This window comes from Onychostoma macrolepis, chromosome 15 (assembly GCF_012432095.1).
Source record: "Onychostoma macrolepis isolate SWU-2019 chromosome 15, ASM1243209v1, whole genome shotgun sequence".
NCBI classification, from domain to species: Eukaryota; Metazoa; Chordata; class Actinopteri; order Cypriniformes; family Cyprinidae; genus Onychostoma; species Onychostoma macrolepis.
In genome coordinates, this window is record NC_081169.1 from 2,895,445 (window position 1) to 2,916,002 (window position 20,558).

General features: G+C 37.8%; 3 protein-coding genes across 4 annotated transcripts; all 3 read right to left on the minus strand.

The window, feature by feature from the left end:
- Positions 1 to 5,825: 5,825 nt before the first annotated feature.
- On the minus strand, positions 5,826 to 6,461 carry cldnj (claudin j). Its single transcript, XM_058744711.1, has one exon. It carries the CDS (start codon positions 6,459 to 6,461, stop codon positions 5,826 to 5,828), a length of 636 nt encoding a protein of 211 aa, XP_058600694.1.
- Positions 6,462 to 9,324: 2,863 nt separating this feature from the next.
- On the minus strand, positions 9,325 to 9,986 carry LOC131520833 (claudin-4-like). Its single transcript, XM_058745341.1, has one exon. The coding sequence runs from the start codon at positions 9,916 to 9,918 to the stop codon at positions 9,325 to 9,327; it is 594 nt and encodes a 197-aa protein (XP_058601324.1). The 5' UTR covers positions 9,919 to 9,986.
- A 1,164-nt stretch (positions 9,987 to 11,150) lies between these two features.
- On the minus strand, positions 11,151 to 19,445 carry cldnf (claudin f). 2 transcript variants are annotated; one of them, XM_058799447.1, is made up of 2 exons: positions 13,533 to 14,222; positions 11,151 to 12,262 (listed from the first exon to the last, which is right to left on the minus strand). In XM_058799447.1, the coding sequence occupies exons 1-2, from the start codon at positions 14,172 to 14,174 to the stop codon at positions 11,867 to 11,869; spliced, it is 1,038 nt and encodes a 345-aa protein (XP_058655430.1). In that variant the 5' UTR covers positions 14,175 to 14,222; the 3' UTR covers positions 11,151 to 11,866. The 2 variants fall into 2 exon arrangements, with proteins under 2 accessions (XP_058655430.1, XP_058655429.1); XM_058799446.1 differs by lacking the exon at positions 11,151 to 12,262 and adding an exon at positions 18,940 to 19,445 and having other exon boundaries at positions 12,985 to 14,184.
- Between the last annotated feature and the right edge of the window lie 1,113 nt (positions 19,446 to 20,558).

Below are 20,558 nucleotides of genomic sequence, written 5' to 3' on the forward strand. Positions count from 1 at the left end.
GAAGTTATCTAAATAAAGTGTTTCCAAAGTTTTGGTTTAATAAAACCTTTTTGGGAATATGCTGTCCATAAAAAGTCCATAGCTTAAGCAAACAGCTCAAGGCCAGTGGTGGTAAGAGAGCCTGATCTTGCTTTCCTAGCTACAGCTCTTTTGTTGTTGTTGTTGTTGTTTTTCCTCAAAGATTTCTTTGTCTGGTCACACTAATCGACAAATTCCAGTAGGAGGAAAAAACTTGAGAGGTCAAACAGAAGAACTGGATGGTTCAACAACATTCCAGTGATTCCTTCTTAATAGGTAGCACTTTATTTCAGTGGTGTACAATTCTGCTTCTGGAGGGCCAATATCCTGCAGAGTGTTGTTGTAACTTACTCCAACACATCTGCCTGGAAGTTTCCAGAAGACCTTGTTTTGCTGATTCAGGTGTTTAATTCAGATTGGAGCCAGCTTTCATTAGTACAGGGCAGCAAAAAAGTGTGCCCATATGGATATGAATGGAAATGAATCATCTTTACTTGCAGTACAGTGTCAGAGTTGCTCACAAGCTGCATAGGCAATAAAGAGCTGCTTCGTTATTAACAAACTATAGAAGACATTTGCAAGTCAAATATCCACCTCATCCAGAGCTCTTTTGTTTTCTGTCTTATAAAATATGCCGTTACCAGTGCCGGGAAGATTACTTACAGATTATAGTCTGTTACTGATTCCAAATTACATGACAAAAACTAATAATTAGTAACATAATCCATTACATTACACATTTTGGGTAGTATAATCAAGACTACTTTTTGATTACTTTTAGATTACTTTTGACCAAATTCACTTATCAAATTAATTTAAATAGGATAATATTGTACCATATTGCACCAACTGCATTTCGTTGCCCTGTACCTGTACTTGTGTAATGACAATAAAGTTGAATCTAATCTAATCTAATCTAATATTGATATAAAAATACAAAGAGAAAGAAAATATATTCCATTCATTGTTATTAACAATATGAGGTGCATTACACCTTACATTTCATCAAGGTTTCCCAAACTGGGGTTCGTGAAGAAACTGCAGGGGGTTGAATGAAAAGCATTTAATCAATTAAGCCATGAAAATGCTTTTTTTTTTTTTTTTTAAATATATAATTTTAAAATAACAACAAGAAATAAAACATTTATTAAAAAAGATATATTCTGTTTATTTACCAGCATGCTATTATGTGAATAATATGTAATCATGTAATTAATAAAAAGTAATTGTAGTCTGATTACGAGTATTTTAAAATGTAATTTAATTGAATCACAAGTAGCTCATTTTTGGAATCTGATTAGCCTATGTAATCCGGATAACATGTAATCAGTTACTACCCAGCTCTGCCCGTTACTATTTTAGTGTGAGAAACCACTGCAAATGATCAATTGCATGAGTAACTGTCCAAAAGAATCAAACCGAGTTGCGAACAGTTTCAGGTGTTATTGCAAACCCGTTTGACCAATTAGATCAAAAGAGTGATTCATTCGCGAATCTGCATTCTGATTCTAAACTGCCGATAGAAAAACACATGACTTGATTGCTGAAATATTATCACAAAATTATTCTCAAGTCTGTATACTCTAATCTTAATTGACATGTAATGATTTATTAATGATACTTTACTGAGACACAATGATATCCCCCTCCTCCAGGACCAGGAGCAGTAACGGACACGCATGCTTTATATTAATGTGTCCCTGTTACACGTTGCATTTACTATAGCAATTACAGTAAATTATTCCCACCTTCTGGAATTTGCGAGTAATTCTGGTCATCGTGATTAGCTTGTTGAACTAAACACACACTGTAAAAAATAAAAAGTTGAGAAAACTTAAAAGTTTAAGGCAACCAGCTTCAGCAGATTTTTGAGCTTTTTAGCTCAGCTTTTTATTTTTTACAGTGCAGCAGGTCACTGACCCTCCAGAAGTGCAGATAAAGAGCTCTGACACCATCAGCGTTCGACTGAATTTAATGATCTGTTGATTAAATGTTTGAAATTCAACTTGCTGAGATACATACATGTATGTAGGTCAGTATATGTATATATGTATATATGTATTTGTTTTTTTTTTAAAAACCTAACATGCTTCACTTCTGGTACAAATTGACAAGTAAAATGTCCACTGAGTGGCGCCAAAAGATCATTTTATTCTCTCCAGTGCGAACCAGGCTGACATATGGTTACAATAAATGAAGAAAAGAAAGAAAGAAAAAAAAAGAACCTCAGAGGAGACCATTGCATGTTCTAACAGATTTAAGTCATTTATTAACGTAGTGATAAGGTCACAGATGACACTGAAGAAGCCTGGAGGCACATATCGAGCACGCAGCACAGTCTTCAGTATCAGGGCGTCTGCTGCTTTCACAGAGTCACGTGATCGACGACAAACGCAGCCCCAAGCTGTGTATGAAGCGGCGCTGCGCATGACATCAAAGTGCCGCCAGAGCGATTAGAAAGCAGGCGGCTCCATCGCTTTCGCGGTACTTTGATGTCATACACGATCGATATGCGCAGCGCCGCTTCAAGTCCAATTCATATTGTTGTGTTCGAACCCCAGATCTTATTTTGCAAACAGGTTTTCATTCACCCTTATCCGATTACATTTTAAATACCGAGCATACAAGTCAAATTAAGAATACAAATTATTTCAATTAAACTAAATAATTGCCATAACGAAAACCTGTTAGTCATATAGGTGTACATTATTCTTCTATTACATCACATTCATACGGGCATATATTGCCACACTTTAACAGGTAAATTAAATTTAATAGGTAAATAATTTATCAGAGAGAGTAACACATTTATTTTTGCTCATAACTTTGAGACTACTGTATAGGATGTGGTGGCTGCTTCATTTGACAGAGCTTCTTTCTTACACTTTATTATTATCATTATTATTATTATTATGAATACTACTACTACTACTATGCTATTACTGTTATCATCAATCAGTTGATTAAATGTCGTTCATTCATTCGCTCTCGTGACGCTCTCAAAGGTTTGAATCTTATCCCGGAACAGTCGGGGGAAACCTGTGTGTTTTATGAGGCTTCATTTCCCCATCCTATCATTCAAGCATTCAAAGTATGCAGTTTCTGTGTGCCTCAGACCCATGACATCATCATCATGCTCCACCAATAGACTGCTTCCAGTTTTGTGCATGCTTTCCGGTGATGTAATGTGGTCATGTGGTTCATGTAGCTCTCAATAGTTTCAAACAGCTCTGCGCTATCAATCTGTGTGAATGGGTTTAAGCAGAAGAACAGACAGCAGTTTCACTATTGCAGCGATCTCTGGTAAATATTAATGCATAATGTACATTGTGCATTGATTGACTAGGCCAGGCTTAATCACTGGCACGCGAGCAGTAGGGGAAACTGCATAGCTGTGTATATTTTGAGGCAATCATTCTTCATAGTCACAGCCTGTCAGAAGCTATAAACACTATTAAAGTAGGATAATTTACTTGTGCTAGTCTACAGATGCGCTTGGCGCCAGCAAACCATTTGAGAGTTTTAAAGGGCTCAACACAATCCCAGCGGAGGAATAAGAGTCACATCTAGCGAAATGATCAGTAATTTTCTTAAAACAAAAAACCTAAATTACAGCAGCACATTAATATAGAACAGTGATTAAACAAAACAGTTTTAATGCACAATCGGCTTTGTCTCTCACACACATACAGTGGTGTTCAGTAGGGTCACACTGTAAATCTGTTACTCAGTCTAATTTAAACATTAAAATAAAGAAACTTTTAGGATTTTGAAAAGTAAAAAAAAAAAAACTTATGAGAAAAGTGATTCAGAAATATTTAAAATTCTGCACTATTTGTATGATAATCAAATACAGATTGGTGCGGATGGTATTGGCACAGCGGTTAATGGCACTTCATACCCAAAGGTTGCCGACCCCTGGATTAGGCTTTAGTAGCATTTTAGTCCGGGGAGTGATGAAGACGTCACTGAGACTGCCCGCCCTCTACGAGATGCATCTTCTGAATTGTAAACCTTTTTTTTTTGGTATTCTAACAAGAGATAAAACACTATTTGAATACAATTGTAGGTCCCACTTTATATTAGGTGGCCTTAACTACTATGTACTTACATTTAAATTAATCATTTGATACAATGCACTTATTGTGTACATGCATGTTTTTACATTGTACTTATATTTTTAAAAATACCTATACGTACTTACATCTGTAATTAATTTCTGTAATTACATTTATAATTACACTGTCAACCCATCCCTTACACCTTAACCCACACTTAAACCTACCCATACCATCAAACCTTTCCCTATCCTTACCCATATCCCACCCAAAAGTTTTGCAATACAATATGAACACAATAAGTACATTGTACTTATTTTTTGATGTAAGTACATAGTAGTTAAGTCCACCTAATATAAAGTGTAACCCAATTTTACTTTCTCTTAACAAAAAAGTACTCAGAACGTGTACCATTACACAGCTTTTGAACTTATGTATGTAATGAGTAATACACTAATTCCTTCTTTTTTCCTTCTTTCTGATTTTTCTGGTTCACAGCAGCACTCTATGTACTTGAAATCAATTTACAGTTAGGCTAAGCTGTGCATGGGGTTTAAAACAAAGGATCAGTTCACTCAAAAATGAAAATTCTATATTAATCTACTCACCTTTTTTTTCTCTCTAGACAATGGAAGTCAATGACAATCAAAACTGTTATTTATGTACTTATTTATTTAATGGGGACAGCACTCATTAATTAAAAGAAACAAAACAATTCCTTAAAGGCTTATTTTCATTTGTATTCCCTGACTATAGGCAACCTAAATTAAAAAAGTAAACAAGTAATCATATTACACAAAAATCACAATTATGACATTTAAAATTCAATGCATTAAAAAAAAAAAAAAAAAAAAAATCATGTTCTACAAAACAAATCATATCTATCTAAATATTTTGTGTTGGAATAAAATGACAGTGATTGAATGATGACATAATTTAAATGTTAAATTATCTATTTTATTTCTAGTAGATAAATGTAATGTGAAATATTACATCAAATTTTGAGATAAATAGTTAAATGCATTGTCTTCATTTTAATGAAATAATTTATGGGATATTTTTCATTAAATCTTGTTCATTAATATTCTTCAGTAATCTTTTTTACTCACAAATAAAAATAGAGCGTATACAGTTTAGGGGGACAATGCGACAAATGAGAATTATTTTTAACATTATTTTAAAATGTATAACTCAAAATTATTTGTTTGAAGCATTTCAAAACAGAAAACAGAAAAAATGAAAAAAATGAATAAACTCTCTCTCTCTCTCTCTCACACACACACTCAATGAAATACAAACACATTTGTTTTTGTATCTTAATGGGGACTTTCCATTGACTTCTTTGACTTTCCATTGACTTTCATTGACTGTTTATATTCTATTCTCACTGCAGTCCCTACAATGTACAGTACGTGAAACCACACACAAACACACACACACACACACACACACACACACATTCACTCAAAAAATATTCATATACTGGTGTCATCTGAGTCATATAAGGTTTTAAATGTGTGTTTTTTATTTTATCTACATAAGAACAAATATACGGAGATGAGTAGGCTACACAAAACTCACAAGCGCAAATGTCTTTCTTTCTTTTGGTTATCGCTAAACAAATCACAATTTTCTTACAAAATCCTCAAAAGCCATGCATATTCTTTGAGATGAACTTTTCTTGTTTATCACTTGTGTGATATCACTTTTGCACTTGATCAGTGTCCGTTTAGAGTCATGTGTTGCATATCACACATAGTTGTTTATGGCATAGTTCTTTATGTGGGTGTCCGTCTTTGTTAGTGTGTATCTCGGTGAGTAGTTGAGGCGCTCTGGTGGGCAGCTGGTGCAGAGAATGGCCCCGCCGACGAACAGAAATCCCGCCGTGACCCAGCCCACATACAGCGCCGCCCCCATCTCCCTCTTCAGCGCTTCATGCACGATGGGATTGTGAAAGTCTCTGATGATGGAGTCGGCCGTCCAGGACACGGGCACCACAGCGGTCAGTCCAGAAAGCATGAAGGTGATCCCAGAGACCACCACGATCCGTGCTTTGGCTCGTGGGTTACTGAGGCAGTTTGTGCAGTCAGCCCCAACCAGAAAGATGAGGAAAGCCAAGCAGGCCAGAGCCATGGTGGTCACGATCAGCCCGCGCGCCGCCTGCAGGGAAGGGTCCAAATCCAGCAGCGCGTCGTAGAGTTTACACTGCATCTGACCGATGCGCTCGTACACACACGTCATCCACAGGCCCTCCCAGAAGACCTGAGCCACCACAATGTTTGTGCCGATGAAGGCCGTCACCTTCCACATGGGCAGCGCGCAGATGATGATGGTTCCTGCAAAGCCGATCATTGAAAGAGTGATTCCCAAGACCTGCAGAGCCATGGAGGGGCTGGGGAGGATAGAAAACAACCATTAGGATATTCTGACCAACAGTGCTTTTATTAATGAAATAGATGTGATTTAGTTTCAGCACTACCCTTACACAAAGAAAATATATTTCCTAATATATGAATGATCAATATATTAAACCACATAATGGTATATTGGAAATTATACAGAATAATATATTTTGTACTTGTTGCTATAATGCCGCTTTCATCTATCGAAAAATATGTGACAATATATGTAATTTTATATTCAGTAATATGCTTTATAATATATAGATGTACATGTGTAAAAATATATTGAACATACACTCATGCAGTGTACATGTACACATACATGGAAATACATGTTTCTTATATTTAACAATCACCTATGATAAACATGTTTCATATTTTAAAACATAGCTAGTTTACTATAGCATAAACACACCTGCTCATAATAAAGCACTTAGTGAACAGAACATCACTTTTCAGAACATCACTGTGCTGAAAAGTGCACAGCCATTGCTTTTTATTTTTTATTTTTTAATAAAGTAACATATCATTTAATGGTTTTTGGCCAATGGTCATCCTAAAGCTCAGTGGTAACCCCACACACTTACACATACTAGAAATTATTTTACATTTCAAAATAATACAACATTAAACACTAACAGATCTCCCCCTATATTAACACTTAATTTTAATATTGTTACCCTCCTTTAACATGCTGGGAACAAGAAATCTGCTTTAACTCATTGCGTAAATGTGTGTATATATGTATCCATACATTTACATTTATATGGGAACATCTATGTGCAATATATAAAGGATCAAACTTAATGAATATTAGATTTTGTCTTCGGTTCTAAATATATTTGTATGTATCAGTATATAGCCATATATTGTCAAAATTGCTGTATATTGAAAAATATAAGCACTAGTTTCCAATATATGGAAATGTATTAATATATCGCATTTTATTTAGCAGTATATTTCCATATATTTTTCTTCCATAAGGGCTAGCATATGAATGGCTTTCTCTCGATACGGGGCAGCGTATCAAACTACGGGTGACATTTAATTGGAATTTGTTCAACTGAGACATTTGTGTTTGGAGTGTGAATGAAACCGATACTGACTGAGGAGCAGATTTCTCAACAGAGAAGTGGAGACGTGCTTGTCATGCTTTTATTATGTCTCTGACATAATTTGTTTACATCTCTAAGAATGCAATGCATGTGCTCTGACATAAAAGAAGTCACATGTGCTTTTCTTAAAAGAATACATTTCCTTGAAGTGGTTATCTGAAATAACACTGTGACGAGACTTTTGAGGAGGGAAAATAAGAAAATGAACAAATGATGCTTTCATTGTAAGCAAGGCCAGGTTGTCTGTGTATTTAAGCCTGAGAACTGTGTAATATGAGTATGTAAGGGAGGCTAGGCAGGAGAACTGGTTTTCAGTTTAACTGAATAACTAAACTGAACTCTAATGTCACATTACCCATTCACGTTTGTAACTCTTTGTACAGGTGAAGAAACACACAATACAGGTGAAATACACATCATGATTTCATGATAATTAATAAACTACTGTAACCTAAACCCACTGTAAAAATGGCTGTAGTGTAATAGAAATTGTTTAAAAAAAACACAGCTATGAATCATCTTGTGCTGAAAGTGCACATGGTTTCTTCGATTGACTAATGCTATCAGCAGGTGTTCTTGAACGGTAGGTTTTCCTAGTGCTGTGTACTTTCTGTTCCAGTCCTCCTACTCAGAAAACCAAATGAGATTGAATAATAACAATAAATACAACTAATACTTATCAATAAAATGAAGTGAAATAAAATAAAAACACCAGCAACGATTTAGGAAGCATGTTTCATTCGTATAAAACTCACACAAAATGTCTTAAAAAGGCCCATCAGCAAAACATTCCACAGCAACTACTTATGCCTGTATGGCCCATCATGTAGTGACACAGATACATAATCTTTGACCAAATTCCATCTACCACTGGGAGCTCTTTCATCACTGAGCAGCATAAGTTTATTTTTTGGCAGTAAATTAAATCTCAGAAAAACAAAACCAGCCATATGCTAGGAAACACCCATACAGGATAAAAGGAAAATGAAAATAAATAAATGAATGAATCAGTGAATGCATTTATTAAAATATACAAAATATGGCCAAGAAATGTATTTGCTAAAATGTGTTTCAAAATATATTTCTGTAAATATACTTTCTACCAACATATATGTTTTTTTTGTTGCCATTTTTGTATATTTTTGAACTAGTTAAAACATATGAATATATATTTTTAAATGCATTTCAAAATATATTTTGGTCATAATTTCAATACAAGAAAATGCATTCACATTTCACATTTGAAGAAAAATTTTATTTGGTGTCTATAACACATATTGTGAACATATATTTGATCCATTTTATAAAAAAAAAAAAAAAAAAAATACAATGAATTATAAATCCAGCTTTGATATCTTTTAGGCTGTTCAGTCCACATTTGTATTTAGACTAAAGATTGGAAATATAGACATATATTTTGGTACAAGAAGGTTGAAACTAAATATATTTTCAGCATAATAAATATATTTCATTTAACTTCTTTGTTTACACCATATATGTAAAATATATTTTGGCCAGAAAAAAAATTAAATAAAATTGTGCAGCATGGGCATATTTAATTAATAGAAAACTGCACATCATTACTGAAAAACAAGTGCTTTTGCACAAGCATTTACAAAAGACAATTCAAAGAGCTAAAATTGCACCAAATATTTCACCTACATCATATTGCCATTTCAAAACACACCACAAAACGATCTTTCAAATAGTTTCAAAGCAGTGTCTGGTGGTCTAGATATAGGTCTTAGGAGGAGTTAGAGAGCGTGATACTGGAAGAGCGTCATCCCCTCTGGACGGCTTTGACATCTTTACAGGATTGTATATGACAGATGTTGAGCAGTTCTCTTTTGGTGGGCAAGAACTGCAAAGCAGCCCCCCTCCCAGCACCAGAAGCACCCCTGCAGCCCAGCCAAGGAACAGCGAAGCCCCCAGCTCCCTGCGCTGAGCATCCAGCAACAGGGGGTTATAGAAGTCGTTCACTATAATGACAGCAGTCCAGGATACAGTGATAAGACACAGAACTCCAGAGCCCATCAGAAGCACGCCAGCAACAATGGATGCTTTCACTTTTCCTCGTTCCTCAGCTATGAAGTTGGTGCATTTCCCTGAGACGAGCGCCACAAGAATCCCTGCGATGCCCACTAGGATGGAAAACACCAGCAGGACACGAGCAGCCTTCAGATCGGGGCTCAACGCCAGCATGGAGTCGTAGACCTTACACTGCATCTGTCCGGTGCTCTCCACCACAAAGCTCATCCAGATCCCCTCCCAGAAGATCTGAGAGGTCACAATGTTAGTGCCAATGAAGGCTGTTACTCTCCACATGGGTAGGGGGCGCACACAATTATTACTCCAATCCAGCCAAAAAGGGCCAGGATGCAACCCAATAACTGCATACCCACAGACGCCATCTCAATAGCAGTCCTTTTAAAAAACTAAACTTGTAAGAAGGAGGTAAACATGCTGGATTCAGAAAAATACATGCTAGTCCAAATGAGAATCTGCACAGACTGAGGCAAAGCAGCTTCATGAGATTCTATGCATTTGTGACAATAAAGGGGTTTTAAATATATGAGAGATCAGTTTACGGTCCTTTGTCAATTCCTAAAGGGAGCACTTTTGTTTAATCAAACTTGTTTAGAAGCATACTGAAAGCTTTCTACAGGTTGAATTCCGTGTTTCTATATTTATCCAGGTCCACATGAAGTACAGTATTTAATGTTAAGACAGAAATGTCTTGCAAAAGTATGTGACCCATATCCTGTTGTTAATATTTAGACAAATGCCTTTGCTAGTATCATTGCTGTCATCTTGTCTAACCGGTTTGGGAGGACCCGTGAAACCAGTTTCAGCAAAACAACTTCACAGTGTTTTGGTTGGAATAGAGATTCTCTCTCTCTCTCTCTGTGTGTGTGTGTATGTGTTTTCTGTTTAAATGTTAAAATTATGCATTTATGAAATATTTAAATTCTGTGCTAACCTTTTTTCTTCTTGAAAATGTGCTAATTTGCTGAAATGCATGCACATGAATCTCAGGGATGGGTTTGATGTTGGCATGCCCTCAGCATAGATATTTCAAAAAGGCCCATCAGCAACGCATTCAACTATTTATACCTGTATGACCCATCATAGAGTATTGACACAGGCACATAATCTAAATTTGACCAAATTCTGATTAATAACATCATATTCTTCTACATGCACTGTAAACACGGCCATTGTCTTTTTCAGAAAGGCTGAAAGAAGGTGTGGTTGAGACTTTAAAAAAATCTGTTTCTTCTTCCTCTTCTTTTTAGCATCGTCATAGATCTAGTGAATTTACACTCATTTTATTTATTTTGAATTAGCCTTTTTTTTTTTTTTTTTAAAGCTTGCTGGCTAAAAATAATTTTAATCCACCACTGGCTGGTCTTTCACCACTGAGCAGCATAATTTTATTTTTTGGCAGTTGAAAAAATGCAGTCAATGAGTAAATATTGATGAAGAAACAATTGTTTTTGCCTAGTAGGTCTAATTTTAACTACATTTCTTTGAATGAAGTGGAGACAGACTAAACATGTCAGATAGTTTTTTATTAACAGTTTTTTTTTACAGCAAAATAGAGATTTTTTTTAAGAGCATTGCTAAAAACCGGTTTTACAGGAGGTCTTCTCCAACATCTCTGTCGCTATTTTCAACAATTTCAGCACAATCTGTAATGTTTTCTTTGATGTGAGAATATTCAGTACTGTCAAACTATTATTATGAAATGAAGTCAATGCATTATTAATAAATTGTTTTACAGAAGCATTTATTTTAATAAACAAACAGTAAGACACATTTACTGATTAAGGCATCTTTGTGCAAAAATGCTAATTTATGTTTACAAAAAATGTATACGGTTAATGCACATTTTATAAAACCATGGCCTTTGTAATTTATTAACAGTCAAATACCTATAATGATTAATGGAACTATTCATATTGTCATATTGAACATAAATTACAAGAACAGCTTGTTTCTAAAAAAAAACAAAAAAAACACACAGTTAACATTTCAGATCTCCGTCACTTCCCTGAGTTTGATTCCTCTCATCACATTATAAATGCACACTTTCTTTTTCAGTGATCTGTAGAATCACAGCACGAAATTTCAGTAAATAAACTATGCCATATCAGACACTGTCCTTCCTTCGTTTCTCTTTGGGAAAAAAAAAAATCCAGAGATGGGAATAAAGAGGTTTTACTAAAAAAGGGTCTTTATAAGTAAAAAGTCTTTGCATGCTTGATTACTTTCAGACGTAGGCTCTGCTGGTGGCAGTGGACCGTGGCTGAGAGTACTTGATGTTGTACTTGTCCTCTTTAGGCGGGCAGGAGCTGCACAGAATACCTCCTCCCAGGATCAGCAGTGCAGCTGCACCCCATCCGATATAGAGAGAAGGCCCGAGCTCCCTCCTTTGGCCATCTGTGAGGAGGGGATTGTAGAAATCCCTGACGATGGTGTTTGCTGACCAACAGACGGGGACCAGGACCAGCACTCCAGCGACGATGAAGATCACACCACTGGCGATAGCCACCTTTGCCTTGGTGTCGTCTCTCTCAACAAAGTTGGTGCATTTTCCACCGGCAATCCCCAGGACGACCCCAAAGAGGCAGACAATGATGGCGACGATCAGAAGCGCCCGAGCAGCCTGCAGGTCCTGAGGTAAAGCCAGGAGCGAGTCGTAGATTTTGCACTGCATCTGTCCTGTGCTCTGGACCACACAGTTCATCCACAAGCCCTCCCAGACGATCTGTGCTGTCACGATGTTGGCTCCAATGAACGCAGACATCTTCCACATGGGAAGGGCGCAAACAATAATCGCTCCCAAGAAACCAATAATGCCCAGGGACAGGCCTAGAATCTGTCGACACATAGACACCATTTTTCTCTCGTTTGCTCAGCTTCGTTGGCTTGAAAGTGTTTGCTTCTCTGTTAATCGTAGAAATGACTTCTGATCCTAGCCTTCAGAGTTTTAAGATTGTCGTAGAAGGGAGGAGTCTAAGTCAGATGGACATGAAACCGGGTTAAGGTGAATTTTCAAGACTGACCAGATTCCCCAGCAAGGAATGACGATACAGCGGCTAGTTTCGGTGAGATGCACATCAACAAGGAACAATAAAATGTCACACAAACACAAAGGAACCAAGTCATCAACCAAAATGACTGGGTAGATATCACACACAAATTTTTTGAGACCCAAAGCAAAGAAACTGAAGCTAAAAATAAAGCTAATATTTTAATTTTTAGTCATTTTTATCTTGTGTTTTTATATTTAATCATTTTTGTCTATTTGGCAGCTATAGGCAATAAGGTTTAATGCTCAATTTTCAGTTAATGAAGGACAAATATATAAATGAAATTCTGAGATAATTTATAATAATCCAGAAGTATATTTATTGACAAGACAAATAAAGATACAAAGCTTTACTTATTGTCAAAATATTCCCCAGTGGAGGAGCAATCAAAGTTACAGATTCTTAAAAAACAAAACAAGACAAAACAAACAAACAAGAAATGGCTTGATTTGCTTGGAAAAAAAGTGAACAACACACTTGCAAATTTCACCTACTCTGTTGAAATATACATATATACATACTTCATTAGCATTACATCATCTCTACCAGTAGAACAACTGGAATGAGAGGAGAAAGAGGACAAACAAGATTTGCCAAATAATCTCTATTCAAAGACTAGCAAAGACACTGCAAGCAAGTCATACATACATTTACACATTTTATTTAACCAAACACTGAATTAAGTAGAGATTTCATTCAAAAATGTTTCAGAAAGTGTCAGTTAAAATTATTGTCCATTATCTAAAGATATTGTCTCGGAACAGGTGAGTAAGTTGGGGCTGGATATGGTTTGTTAGGAAGATAAGCTCCAGTATATACAGCACTCGGTGCATATGTTTTGGCAGGCATATAAGATCCAGGAGGCCCATACATAGGTCCTTGGTAGGGGTACATGGCTGGGTATTTTGGATACATATCTTCTCTCGGTGGGCAAGAAGTACACAAAATGATCCCTCCAAACAGAAGAAACCCTGAGGCGCCCCAGCCGATGTAAATGGATGCCCCAAGCTCCCTCTTTTGGGTCTCGATTGTGAGAACACTCTGGAAATCTGAGATGGTGTAGGCTGAGGACCAGCAGACTGGAATGAGACAGAGGACTCCAGCTACAATGCACAGGATCCCACCCAGAATCAGCACTTTAGCCATGGAGGACTCTTTCTTCAGACAGCTGCTGCACTGGCCTCCCACAAACGTCAAGAGCATCCCAATGAAGCCGATCACTATTGCGATGACGGTCAGCGCACGTGCCGCTTGCAAGTCCTGCGTCAGTCTCATGATTGAGTCTTGGACTTTACACTGCATCTGTCCTGTGCTCTGCATCACACAGTTCATCCACAAGCCGTCCCAGACGATCTGGCCCGTGACGATGTTGGCACCGATGTACGAAGTGACGCGCCACATGGGCATGCCACAGCTGACACATATGCCAATGAATCCAATGAAGCACAGGACCTGGCCGGAAACCTCTTTAGCAATCCTCCCCATGTTGAAGCTGCTGGTGTTGTCAAACTCAAACGCAGCTGTTGGTCTGGTCTTAACCCATAGGTGTCTGAGAAACAAGCAGGAAGTGATGGCCTGTTTGATTTAGACACAGATCCTCACTGGGAGGAGTTTTGCATATCTGGTTGGTTATTCCTGCTGAACAAGATTCCGAAGAAAGATTCTTGCTCAGTGCTTTCCATGAAGACGTGACAGATCTGGTTTTGACTGCATATAGCTGCTGTCTTTTCTCTCTTAACTGTGTCAAAGATAATGTCATTTGTGAACAAAGATTTGAAGATTCTCACAGATGAGTGGAAAATGTTTCAAGTTAATGAATACTGGTGTTTTACAAGATTTGAAATTAAATCCATATTTGAAAGAGGTGAAATGCTAAAAAAAATATACATTATGAAGTACATATGATTTATGTTACCAGATGCAGTAGCAGAAATTTAGTACTTTTTAAAAATTGCTCAATGCAGAAATATCTTGAGCTCAAGATGTTTTATAGACAAGATAACAGTGAGTTTTTAGAATGTTTAGGCTTTATTTTGGGTTAGAATAGGGGCTTTCGCACCGTGTAGTTCTAGGAACTAGCCAGCAGGGTAGTTCCTAGAGAACCAGCCAGTTTCTCCCTCGGGCCGTTTTTGTGGTTGCGTTCGCACCGGCAGCAGGAACTCTGAAGCGGCCGACAGCGATCTTTTTTCGTGGCATTAACAAACGTCAAAAAACGGTGAGTGGAGGACGCTGTAAGCTGTTTTTGTAGTGTGTCGTGGATTTCATGATAACGGAGGTGGAATGTCAACGCGCAATTTACGCGATTGCAAGAGCAAAAAGTTGGGCTAAGAGACTAAATTCTTCATGACAACTTGCAGTGTTACATATCATGGAAGCTGAGAAAAGAACACAACACTGCAGACAACAGGTAAATGCCGTTATCGCTGTTTTCCATGTTCGTGGAGTAAATATGTTTACATGGCTTTTTAAAAATGCCGGTTATCCGGTGTTTCGCGTGTGTTTGGCCAATCAGTGTACACTTACGTCATTGATAGTTCCTGTAGAACTGTTTTAGACCCTGCTCTGAAGTAGGAGCTAATTTAGTTCCTCCAAACGGAGTTCCAGAAACTAAAACAGTTCCTAGTTCCTGCGGTGCGAACACGCCAAAAAGTGGGTAGTTCCACAATTAGTTCGGGTACTATGAAAAGGTTCTTGCGGTGCGAAAGGCCCTAATGATACAGCGCAAGACTTCTTTTAAGTGCCTTCAAAGAACATTAACATTCCAGTCCTCGCGTGCCACTGTTATGCATATTTTGCAAGAAATTAAGGTTTTTGAAGTAAACATTCCATTATTTTTCTCAATACTGAATCACTGGGTCAGTACTTCTGCCTTCGACACACGACCTTTCCAACGTGATTATGTAATGCATGAGGTCGGGCTGGTGCAAGATGAGCATTTTTGGTTAAAGAGTACATCAATTTTTTATTGTTTTAAGAAAATGACAGATTGTTTCGCAAGATACATTTTTATTCTGAAAGAGAACTTATCCTCTAATACGATTAGCCATATAGATGTGCTTTTTGTGTATGTGTGATTTCAGTTGTTCCTATGTTTTCTTGAGTTTAGAATACATTTTATTACAAATTTTTAGGTGAATTGTGATTTGTTCTTAAAATCATTCTTACGCACATTTCAAGCACAAATTTGTGAGTACACATGCTTAGTGAATGAGCCCCAGTGTTCTTTGCTCCCTATTCCCTGAGAACGAGAAATCCATTGAAGTTTACTTCACTTCAGAACATTCATTCATGGATTTGCGCTACACCACCGCCTGCAGCGTCTCACACACCCCTTTTCCACCAAGGCAGTTCTGCTGGTTCGGAGCCAGAGCCTAGTTTCAACCTGGTTCTTTGTCTTTCGACACCCAAAGCACCAGCTCCGAAAAAAGAAAAGCGGCTGGTAAGTAGCACCAAAACATTGCTGGGCTAGAAGGAAGAACCGCTTGCGTCAGGGGCTGGAGGCGGGGTTACCGTAACCAACAAGATGACAGAAACTTTGGACCGCCATATTGGAAATAGCAGCTAAACACAAACATGTTGGATTCGCCATGATTGGATGCCGATAGGTTCGCAAAGCCATGAACATAAATAGCAACGCAACGTCCGCCATTGTTGATAGTTTGTTTAGGCTTGTTCGGGATGCATCGGCGCTGCTCAGACCGGTCGGTGCGGTGCGTGCTGCGGGAGTGACTGGAAAGCAGACGGCTCGTTATGCTTTTGGATTGCTCTCGCGGTGCTTTAGTATGTTGTGTGCCGATCGATCGATCTGTCTGCGTGGCGCCAATGCACCTCAAACAAGTCTGTTGTGTCTGCTGCAGCCGCGCTAGTGAAACGAAACATGAAACGTATTCATTGAAGTAAGACCTGGCTCTGTATTGGTTCTCTAGCCAGTGGAAAAGCAACCGGTTCTTAACGGGCTCGCCTGTCAAACCAACTAAGAACCGGCAATAGCACTGGCTCTGAAACAGGGGCGCAACTGCACATTTGCCGAGGGGTATGCAAGATCAGTGTTGGCGCCGCCCTGTATTCTAGTGGCCACTAACACTAACTCCCATTCAGGAAAGGTCCTCGGGTCGGGAACTGCGTTGTTTGTCGGCGCGCTGCCCACAAGGCTATTGGCTATAACCTAATTTTTTTTTAAACATTTCATATTGCTCACTTTTTAGTTGGGTAATTTGAATATATATATATATATATTTATATATATAATATATATATTATTCACTTGCCTCAAAGTTATTAATATTTTTGCAATTTTTATATAAAATGAGAACACTGTAAGTAAAATTTACTGCACTTTTTCATTTTTACTTATAGAGATAATTCATTGAAAATTGGCCATGCTAAGTTGAAGATTTCTGACAAGATTTCACCTGGCAGAAAAACAAATAGGCCTACTATTAAAATGAATGTCATGATTCCCACTATGACCACTAGATGGCAGCATTTCCCATTACCATTTCCACTTTGTAATATAGTTCTTTTCACATGTTTTGTTAATGGATTTATGTTTAGACATAACATCACAATTATAACATTTAAAAATCTCCTTTTTGTCAAAATTCAGCATTGTTTTGTATTGAAGTATGAAGTAGGAAGAGTTTTCAACTCATTGGATCTACTTGAATCACACAGATGGCCTATTTTGAATTCAAAACGGAAATTTTCACTGAAAGGTGACTAGTTTGTATTGTTTACAATCTTCTCAGTTTCTCAAATGTAAATCAGATGCACATTCACAAACATGAGTTTTTTTTTTTTTTTTTCTCTTTTGCGCAGTAGAGATACTCAGAAATTAACTGATATTTGCCCTCTTCAGCAGTGGCGGAGCCAGGATGTTTTCATAGGGGTGGCCAGGAAGGGGCCAGCAACCAGTCTGTGGTCGCAGAAAAATCTTCATTATTTCAATATAAGAAATGTAGCCTATTTGACTATACTGGACTGTTTCAGTGCACAACTGAAAACAATTAATTTGTACGTAATTGTAATTGAGAATTTGTGAAGTTGTGAATTAGTGAACAACATGATTGAACATTATGATTTCGGCAAAATGGCGCCCTTATGCACTGCATATCCCGTTTTTGCGCCCCTTCTCTGAACTAGCACCTAGTTCCTGCTGGTGGAAAGGGGGTAACACAGACGAAACTTTCTAGAGAAGTGTGAAGTGTGACATAATATACCTCTGTAAATAAATACAATTTAAATTCACATCTCGCACACTTTAATGCCCTTTGAATGGAACATATAAGCTCCCTTTGAACTGGAATCATGGTGGACTATCCTGTGATGTCCACTTCGCAGGGCACTTACGGTTGTATAGAACAAAGTGATAAGAGAAACATACACAATGTGCAGAATGGTGGTACACGAGGACTGGTATTGAGAATGTATATTAAATAGGCTAATGCTTTATATAGTTGCACTGAGCCAAGAGAGAAATATTCTGATGTTTTGATTATTAGGGATCACTCTTATTTATTAATATGCTATACCTTACAGTTGTACTGCTGTTGGTGGTTGCAGTGAAAAGCATAACAAAGAAGTACAAAGTAAACAGTGTTTATTCAAATGCACAAGGAAACACTGGAGATCAAAGGAAAGATAATACAGCCACTTAAATGCAAGGTCAAACATAACTAATACCAGACAAGGAACAGGAGCTTAAATACTACAGGAGTGCAAGCGAGGAAGAGCAGAACAGATGTGGGCAACTAATTAACAACCAAGGAAACTATCTAGAACACTCAGGTAGGCAAACAGGTACAGAAAACTAAACCAAAACAGAATACACATGACAACAGTCTGAGGACTAGGGATACTTTATTATTGATTTTTTGATGGCACTGTTTTATGACAAAAATACATAATACACAACAATTAATAAAAAGAGAATAATAAAAAAGGTAATTTTGTACTCTATTTAAATAAATTAACAATCTATATTTAGAATCCCACCATAAAAGCTGTAATATATGACTCTTTTATACAAAGCGACTTGCATTGCTGTTTGAGCTACTGGATGGCTAACATAAAAAAATAAATAAAATAAAAAATATCCTAGGGCATGTATTAAATTATACATAGAGTGGCATAAATATCTTCACAGCATATTTAATCTATTTTCTTGTGCAGGCAGGAGCTGCACAGAATACCTCCTCCCAGGATCAGCAGTGCAGCTGCACCCCATCCGATATAGAGAGAAGGCCCGAGCTCCCTCCTTTGGCCATCTGTGAGGAGGGGATTGTAAAAATCCCTGACGATGGTGTTTGCTGACCAACAGACGGGGACCAGGACCAGCACTCCAGCGACGATGAAGATCACACCACTGGCGATAGCCACCTTTGCCTTGGTGTCTTCTCTCTCAACAAAGTTGGTGCATTTTCCACCGGCAATCCCCAGGACGACCCCAAAGAGGCAGACAATGATGGCGACGATCAGAGGCGCCCGAGCAGCCTGCAGGTCCTGAGGTAAAGCCAGGAGCGAGTCGTAGATTTTGCACTGCATCTGTCCTGTGCTCTGGACCACACAGTTCATCCACAAGCCCTCCCAGACGATCTGTGCTGTCACGATGTTGGCTCCAATGAATGCAGTAATCTTCCACATGGGAAGGGCGCAAACAATAATCGCTCCCAAGAAACCAATAATGGCCAGGGACAGGCCTAGAATCTGTCGACACATAGACACCATTTTTCTCTCGTTTGCTTGAAAGTGTTTGCTTCTCTGTTAATCGTTGAAATGACTTGTGAACCTAGCTTTCAGAGTTTTAAGATTGTTGTAGAAGGGAGGAGAGCAAGTCGGATGGACCTGAAACTGGGTTAAGGTGAATTTTCAAGCCTGACCAGATTCCCCAGCAAGGAATGACGATAAAGAAGAAACCCTGAGGCGCCCCAGCCGATGTAAATGGATGCCCCAAGCTCCCTCTTTTGGGTCTCGATTGTGTGAACGCTCTGGAAATCTGAGATGGCGTAGGCTGAGGACCAGCAGACTGGAATGAGACAGAGGACTCCAGCTACAATGCACAGGATCCCACCCAGAATCAGCACTTTGGCCATGGAGGACTCTTTCTTCAGACAGCTGCATACTGGCCTCCCACAAATGTCAAGAGCATCCCACTGAAGCCGATCACTATTGCGACTGCAAGTCCTGGGTCAGTTGCATGATTAAGTCTTGAACTTTACACTGCATCTGTCCTGTGCTCTGCATCACACAGTTCATCAGACTTCTTTGAAGTGCCTTCAAAGAACTTATTTATGGGCCTATTAATCATTACACAACATGCTGTTTAACAAGATTTGAAATTACATCAATATCCGAAAGAGGTGAAATGCTAAAAAAAATTCTGATGTTTTGATTAGTAGAGAGGAGATTTTACTATAACATTTAAACGTGTCCTTCTTATTTATTTATTTGTTTGTTTGTTTGTGAAAAAATATTGAAAGTGTGCTACCCAAAAGTTATTAAACATGTATTTAACTTGTGAGATATGCTTTAATTATTACCATACATCACAGTCAGAGTACTTGCTGTTGTTTTATTGAAATACATAGTACACATGATAAATTAGAGGATAATAAAAAAGGTATTATTTTACACCAGAGCTGGGTAGTAACTGATTACATGTAATCTGGATTACGTGATCAGATTCCAAAAATTAAGTATTCGTCACTAGATTAAATTACATATTAAAAATACTCATAATCAGACTACAGTTACTTTTTTGGTTTCACTTTATTTTGATGGTCCCTTTAACACATTCTATTGACTATAAGTACACTGTAAAAAATGATTGTGATTTTAACAGTAAAAAACTGTAAAATACCACAGTAATAA

What these genes read in the sequence shown, in the direction of transcription:
- cldnj (XM_058744711.1), bottom strand. Translation starts at nt 6,461, where the DNA reads ATGGCTCTGCAGGTCTTGGGAATCACTCTTTCAATGATCGGCTTTGCA.
- LOC131520833 (XM_058745341.1), bottom strand. Translation starts at nt 9,918, where the DNA reads ATGTGGAGAGTAACAGCCTTCATTGGCACTAACATTGTGACCTCTCAG.
- cldnf (XM_058799446.1), bottom strand. Translation starts at nt 19,415, where the DNA reads ATGGTGTCTATGTGTCGACAGATTCTAGGCCTGTCCCTGGCCATTATT. An exon ending in ACAGATGGCCAAAGGAGGGA is followed by an intron (nt 14,185 to 18,939) that starts GCTCGGGCCTTC and finishes TGACAACACCAG; the next exon opens with CAGCTTCAACATGGGGAGGA.